The 7,935-nt window shown below is 39.6% G+C and overlaps 1 protein-coding gene across 2 annotated transcripts; it reads right to left on the bottom strand.

The window, feature by feature from the left end:
- Positions 1-237: 237 nt before the first annotated feature.
- On the bottom strand, positions 238-7,708 carry LOC117416902 (RAB6-interacting golgin-like). Of its 2 annotated transcripts, XR_009330753.1 has the most exons (6): positions 7,523-7,708; positions 6,474-6,804; positions 6,010-6,111; positions 5,753-5,893; positions 4,109-4,235; positions 3,879-3,974 (listed from the first exon to the last, which is right to left on the bottom strand). XR_009330753.1 is itself a non-coding variant. In XM_034028380.3 (5 exons), the coding sequence occupies exons 1-5, from the start codon at positions 7,575-7,577 to the stop codon at positions 3,641-3,643; spliced, it is 963 nt and encodes a 320-aa protein (XP_033884271.3). In that variant the 5' UTR covers positions 7,578-7,708; the 3' UTR covers positions 238-3,640. The 2 variants fall into 2 exon arrangements, 1 of the variants encoding a protein (XP_033884271.3); XM_034028380.3 differs by lacking the exon at positions 4,109-4,235 and having other exon boundaries at positions 238-3,974.
- Positions 7,709-7,935: the final 227 nt, after the last annotated feature.

The raw sequence follows: 7,935 nt of genomic DNA on the forward strand, positions 1-7,935 counted from the left end.
AAGGACAGCGTCATTTTTGCCCTAGCGACAGCGGCTGCGCACATATTTTCTAAATAGGGCCCTTACTCAAATGTTTTAGAATGTAAATGGAACACTATTTAGCAACATTTAAGGGATTATTTACAAAACTAAATCTTATTTCAACGTGTATTTTAATTAACGCTTTTATAACGATATTCAAGGTAAGTTATCATGCTTTCAAAATAGTTTTATGTTGTTACAAAAAATAACTCAAAGCAAAAATAATATTTTATTTACCAAAACACACATTAGTGTTGCTTACAAATACTTTTCAAGATGTACATTTTTTACATTAAGTCTGTGTAAGCAAAGTAAACCCACAATTACTTACACACTGATATTGGTGTTGCAAAATGATTTTATCACTGGACTGTAGAATATTTATTTAAAATATATTTTGTTAAAATAATCATCATCATATCGTCGTTTTCATTGTAAAACAGAATCAAAGCACAATCCTGACAGATTAAATCTTACTTGGTAACATACCTTATCATCAGGAACAGTGTTTTCAAGATTAGCCTGCTCTAACCCAGAAAAGCAAACGTTCATGGCACGTTTGTATAAACTGAATGTCAGGTTCCCATACAAGTGCACAAAGATAACCTCTTTAGTCACACCTCCTGCAGTCATTTGAACAAGATATAAATCTCTCATGTAATTTCACTTTAGACAGAGTGACTCAGAAGTCACTGGACAATCAGAGGCTGCTATTTTAAGTCAATGACTTATCAGTATGTGATAATTCATACTTAAAAAGCCTGTTCACACTTTCAAATGTGGTATAGTTATTACTGTAGAACATGTATTATCATTTAGTAGATGTTTTTATCCAAAGCGACTTAGAGACCTGGAGGTGAACTATCCATCAACAAATGCTGCTGCAGAATCACTTACAATAGGACCTCGGTTTTTAAGCCTCCTCTGAAGGAGGTTAAGTGACTTGCTCAGGATCACACACAGTGAGTCAGTGGCTGGGATTGAACCTGGAATCTCTGGTAAACAAGCCCCTTTCTTTAACCACTGGACCACCAAGCCTCCATAACACACATCATAAGATACAAAAGTACTAAACTAAAAATAAATCTGTCGAATTTGTCAACTAGTTGAATGATAAGTCTAAGTAACATCTACATCAGCCAATTGTAATGTAATGTAATAGATGTTAGCGGATTAGCAGAGGCAGCAGAATAAAACATGCAAGGCATCAAACATTTATAACCAATACCTATTAACATTTATTTTGTACAACCCCTGATTTTAGCAAACAGTTTTGTTTAAAATGCATGTATTACAACTCAGAACCAAAAAGTCTGTAAAGAATTAAGTACAGTGCCTTAATTGCTATCAAGCAATTTATTGGCACAGTCCTAACTTTTGCATTTGTTGCCAAACTCAAGATGCCGTCATTGTTGTGACAAGGTCTGTAAATGAAAATACCCCCTTCCAAAGATATTGCAAGAGTAATTATAGGAACACAAATAATACAGGGGAAATAATGTCTAACAAATGCCCATGAACCATATTACAATTGAAGGGTTCCCAAGATAAAGCCTTCAGTAGCTCGGGACATTAAAAAAAGCAAGTTAGCATGGTCTACACCCCCAGTATGCAGAATCATTTGTTACAACCATCCATCAAATTCAGGACGCTAGTTCTAACCAATCAGAGCTCTCAAGAAACTCGAGGAAAAGGAGGCAACCACGATCTACATTCTCAAATGCTGAAGAACACAATTCAATACCAAACTTCATCACAATAGAGAAGCGTTTTTTAAGATACATCGTATAGCCATTCAAATGTTTGTGACGTATGGATGAGACTTCCATATACTGGCAGATAGAAAAGAAAGATGTATGGAAGAGTATACATTCAGTATTTACACACTTACTCATATTTGTATCAAATATTAGATACAATATATAACTTTCCACCACCTCCTGCTCAAAACAATTAACAAGCAAAACATTGGTGGATGTGTGTGTAAAGATTGGTTGGAAATAATGTTATTGAAAATAGTGTTATTGAAAATAGTTTGGATTGACCTTACATTGCACCATAACATATAGATATATGTTCATGTATACTACATAAATGTACATTACAGTAAATGTGCTTCTTTTATGTATTAAAGAGCCTATGACATGGAATTTTACTTTCACCAAAAACATACAAAATTATATTAACAGGTCTCACTTGAACATATAATCACATTCATTTTACCAAATTATGTTTAATCTCACTACAATTAATCAAATAATACCTGGAAATACACAGAGGGCGATCTCCATTTCCTGGTTTGGGTTCCAGGAGACTGTGACGTCAAAGAGGGAGATACCCGCAGGCTTGCATCTGCCAGTATGGATGACAGCGACAGTGAAAGTGAGAGTAGCCTCATTTTATCAGTTTCAGACACCTCTTATGAATGCGAATCATGTAGTGATTGATCTGCCGTACAGAGAGAAAACAGGGATTGTCTCCCGTATCAATTCGAGCCTTATGCCTCTGAATCAGAAGGGTCAAACTCGGAGAGAGACTCTGACAACACCAATGCGGACGGACCAGAGGGACAGCAGACATCCGAAGAATCAGCGTTTTGGCAACATGGAATGGTTAATAAAAGCCCTTACGTTTAACATAGACGGATACTAAATTGTATTGTTATGCCAGTCCTTTAGTTAACAATATTGATACATGAATTACTGATACCAGCAGAAAAACCGAACCACTGGCATGTATTTAACATATCTCTATATATACATATGTACAGTATATTAAGGATGTGCACATTTTTGGATTTTATGAATATTACCCCTAATCATAATCCGTTGTGTAACTTTGGTTTCAAAAGGGGGAGGGGGGGGGGAGGACAGTTTCTGTAGCTGATGCATGCATAAAGATGATTCTATCTGAAATAATGAAAAAGTGAGGGAGACATGTCCACTGTGGAAACTACGCCTACGATCATAATGCAGAGATGCCAACGGCAAAAAAATCAAAATTCTCTCTGCCATCATCATCGGTCTTTCTTCAAAACTATCTGGCACGAAATGCACACTATATATGTAGGTGTACTTCCAGTTTGACGCATAGCACTTCGCTCTGGTTGTTTGAACTTTCTCCCATATGTGCTGCATTTTTGTGTTTTTCGGAAAATGGTGAATACTAATATTCTTTTGTTCGTTTGCCTGACTGGAGCAACCAGCTTCAACACAAATACGAGGCATTTAGTTATTCAAAATGGGCCTGTCTCTGTGAATGTCAATCTGTCTTTTGTTCACCTTCTCCCTGTGTGATGTCACTACAGGTATCCTGAGGCTGCTTTAAAACCGAGACAGGAAGTTGCGAATGTCACATTAAAAATTAGCATATTATGAAAAAACTGTATCACTGCCAACAATTTTAAATCTTGTTTGTGAATCTCTTTAGTCATACATTACGTTTCTTAAATGGTTCGGAGGGTGTCACAGGCACTACGCACAAATATAATACCCCCACCACCCTTCTCATATTGTGCAGGTAGACCCTTCAGTCTTTAGCAGCTTGAATTTCACAATGCATATTAACATTCTGTGATTTAGTGTCTTCAAAATGTTGCTCCTTTGCAGAGTCACACAGCTTACTGTCTTCTACTTTCCTCTCCTCCACTTGCACTGCTGCTGCAGTCTTCCTTTGCTTGGTCTCCAATATGTGCGCTGTTCCCCTCCCCATTCCCAGACTGGGCTTCCTGATGCTGCAACAGCCTCTCAACCTCAATCTCCAGCTCTAGCCTCTCCTCGTCGGTCTCCATCTCCAGCAGCATCATGAGCTCTTCCAGTTTGTAGGCTTTGCGCAGCTCATTCTGCTGGATAATGGTGTACAGGTGCTCTGTAAGCTGCTCCTTCACATCCATCTTCTTGTGCAGGTCCAGCTTCGCTGACACATACTCCACCTCTGCCTTTTCAAAATGCTTCCTGGAAAGAGCACACAATAACCCAAACAATACAATAGGTCACAGACTTAAAATGCTTAGAATGTTGTAAGCAACTGAATAACTGATTTGTTTATGTTTTCCTTTTATTTATACATTAGCATACATTTCACCCACCTTTTTTAATCTTCCACTGCTTGTAGAAACCCCAAGGGCTTCTTGTTTATGAAAAAAAGGGAACTCAGGTCCTCAAATATGTATTTATTTGTTTTTTAGTAGAGAAAAAAAATGTTCAGGGGATGTCCTGTTGGGGGACAATCAAAACAAACTGCTTTGTGCACGGCAGTATAAGGATATGCAAGCAGGCATAAGGACTAGCCAATACTGCTATTTCTCTGTAAAAGGTCCAAAACTGTTATTGAGAAACAAGAATAGGTTGTCGACCCTTGACATACAGTGGTAAAATATGAACTATTAATAAAAAATAAGGTTATCATACAAAGAAAATATTAACCCTTAGCAGTCCATTTATTCAGCACGTCAGGTCCAATTTATTTTCACACGCACAGTTTATTTTAGACGCGCTGTTTAAAAGTATTTTTTTTCACAGTAAAACAGGTTTAAAAAGGCCCTGCATATCAACAGGACACTCAGTACTGCATCTCCAGCCCCGCCCCACCCCTCGTTCGCTGTTTTTTTCACATACCTCTTGATAGTAGTGCATACCGATAAATGATCTCCTGATCACTGTTTTATCACCAAACTCCTCAATAATGCGATCCAAGTCATTTATATTATTTTATTACTATAACATCTAAAAAAAGCTCTGCAAATGTCTGTGATATTCTTTGAGCGCTGGATGCAGAAGCAGCTATCTTGTTTGTTTATGTCCGTGTTATCTATGTGATGCCGGGGCTATCTGTATTCATGAGATACGCCCCTTTTTTTTCCAGCTTCTCTCGGCTCCTATCGATCTCACTAGGCCACTGAATGGTTTTCTCTGCTTTTTCCGGAGAAAAAACGACTAGAGACCTGTTTTTTGCAATTTTTTTTTTTTTTTTTTTTTTAATTTAGTCGTCGCCAATTATTTTACCCCGATTTTCACCCCAATTTAGCATTCCCAATTATTATCTGTATCCCCGGCTCACCGCTCACAACCCCCGCGCTGACTCGGGAAACGGAGGCTGGAACACGCGTCCTCCGAAACACGCGTCCTCCGAAACGTGCTCCTGCCAAGCAGTCATTTTTCGCACTGCAGATCCACAGCAATGCCACCAGACCTATTGTGCCGGAGGACAACACAGATCTGGCAGCTCCGCTGCAGAGCCACAGGCGCCCTATCGGCCACAGGGGTCGCTGATGCGCGGTGAGCCGTGGATTCCCCTGCCAACCTAAGCCCTCCCTACCCGGGCAGCGCTCAGCCAATTATGCGCCGCCCCCTAGGAACTCCCGGTTACGGTCAGCTGTGACATAGCCTGGATTCGAACCTGCGATCTCCAGGCTATGGGGCACATCCTGCACTCCGCGCGGAGCGCCTTTACTGGATGCGCCACTCGGGAGCCCCTTGTTTTTTGCATCTTTTTGATGATGTCGGACAGGGTCCGACATTGTACCGGAAAGGACAAATTGCAATGTCGGACCAGGTCCGACATAGGACTGCAAAGGGTTAATATATGCTTCCCTACATTTACTTTTGGGAAGCCCCGATCTAAGTTTGGTAATGTTTCAGATCAACACACTAATGGAATAATACACAAATCTGCCAAGTCTTGTTTTAAAAAGAAAACTACAGCCCCCAGCCCGTTTAAGTGCTTACAGTACCTCGCTTGGGAGTATTCCCAGCTGGCTTGCTCTATGCGGCTGCGCAAGATCCCAATGTCATTGGACACCATGTCATCCAGTGTCTGTAGCTCCTTCTGAATTCTTTTCAGTTTCACAGCCTCTGCCTGTGTGCGCTTAGACCTACAAAAGAAAATCAGTTTTTACTTTAGAACAATAGAAAAGAGTATTCAACATTTTTGTTGCTGACAATCTCATCTCGAGTCTCTTGTTCCATTAGTAATGTGCATTGCTCCTACCTTTCTGCAATGGCTTTTGACAGAAGCGCCTTTTTCCGTTTATTCTTCTCTTCCATGAATCGCTGTTCCTGCTGAAGATGCTGCAGACCAGTCTTCTCTCTCCTTTAAGAGAACCCCAACACAACAGTGTGAGCAGCATTCATAATTAAATCACAGCTTTACAATATAGAGCAGCTACAATGTTGTTATGTTATGCACCCTGCAATTAACTGAAGTCAAAATAAGACAGTCATTTTCAATTACCTGTTAACTAAATTAACAGGATTGCCCTATTTCTTATATGTAGTACAGTAATGGAAAGTCATGTATGTAAAAAATAAATCTGATTAATATTCAATAGTTTCAATTTGTAAGAAATTCAGTCTATGGCTCTACACATAAGGCCTATGAGGAAAGTCGCTATTAACCACATGCCTTACATTTTTCAAGCACAACTTAGCCTTAAAAGTCATAGACTTACTAACAATTCCACCTGCTGCTTCTCTGGTTCTTCAATGACTGGACACTTTTCTGCTTCTGTTCCTTGTGGTTTGGGATAGCCCTGGACTCTGGGCTCATTCTGCTGGCTCTTGGCTGTGTGAATGGCCTCCTTCTCCTGGTTTAGTGCTGGTGCTGGAGCCGTCTGGATAGAAGGCTGTGGTTTGGGCCTGGAGAGCTGCTGCTCAGGAGGGATTGAAGGGGCTCCATTCAGCTGAGCTGCCTGCTGCATGGCTCTCTCTTGCTGCAACTGCTGACGGCTCCTATTGGTCGGAGGTGGTCTTCGGCCCCGCACTGGGACATTAGGTGCAGCTTGTTCTGTAAGAGAATACAGAACAAATTAGCTGAGACTATCAAACAATAACTGGGCATTTTGGAATGTGAGCATTAAGTTAAGCAATAAGACATACTGTAGGGCACCAGGAAGAAAAAAAATCATCCCAAAAGTAAGAATTACTATACTAATAAAACTGGAGCACTTTGCGATGTTTACTTTTGTGTGCTTTCATAAGATACCAATAAATCATTACAGACAATAAGACAAGCCTCCTGTGTACATCATAGTAGGCATGCCTCAATTAAAATATTTAACATTTCAGAGAACCACTTCCACGCTCACAAAACCCCCAATATACAACCCTAAGATATATCACGATTTGTTTTTTTCACTTATCACTGAATTGTGAGAAGAATTTCCCTTCTGGTTCCAAACACAAGAACCCTCAATTAACGCAGGCTTTGCTTTAACATATTATCCAAAGTTTAATCAGAAATTTAACAGCAGAATGTTATTATTAGTACAACTCTATTGGCCAAAATACCATCAATTACATAAAAAAAATGCATACATAAACTCATTGATTGCTGCAGTACACAGGCCGGTACTTTGTTTTTTAACAATACGCTAACTCTTAAAAAGTACCTTGTATGGACATGTATTACATTACAGTACACAGATTACTGCAAGACATTGTGCATATTGGCAATTAATAATTTGAAGCAAAGCCCTAATCAATAATTTTCTAGTTTCCGATACCTTTCTGCTGTATTCTACGAAGTTCTTCCTCTGAAAATCCAGCCCAGTCAGCCATTGGCGAACCTCACAACAAAGTGCACGACAAAATCCTTGAATCTCAACGACAGAAAAGTCATAAGAATAACTCAAAATTACTATGCTCTCTGCTTGCTAAGCAACCACCACAGGCACGTACAGGACCCAAACAAGGACCCCTGTTGCTGTCAGGTATGAAGCCTGACAAAGCGATTGATTTAAGTGAATTGTACAACCCTATCTCAAAGAAAATCCTTCGTAACAAATTAATACGTGGGTGGATTTTATTTATTTATTTAATTATTACTTTTTTTTTATTTAAGTGATATTTTTGACAGTCAAAAAAAACGATCACGTGCTTCGAGCAGTTCCCATGGCAACAGGACGCTGGCCGACAT

This window comes from Acipenser ruthenus, chromosome 12 (assembly GCF_902713425.1).
Source record: "Acipenser ruthenus chromosome 12, fAciRut3.2 maternal haplotype, whole genome shotgun sequence".
Classification (NCBI taxonomy): Eukaryota; Metazoa; Chordata; class Actinopteri; order Acipenseriformes; family Acipenseridae; genus Acipenser; species Acipenser ruthenus.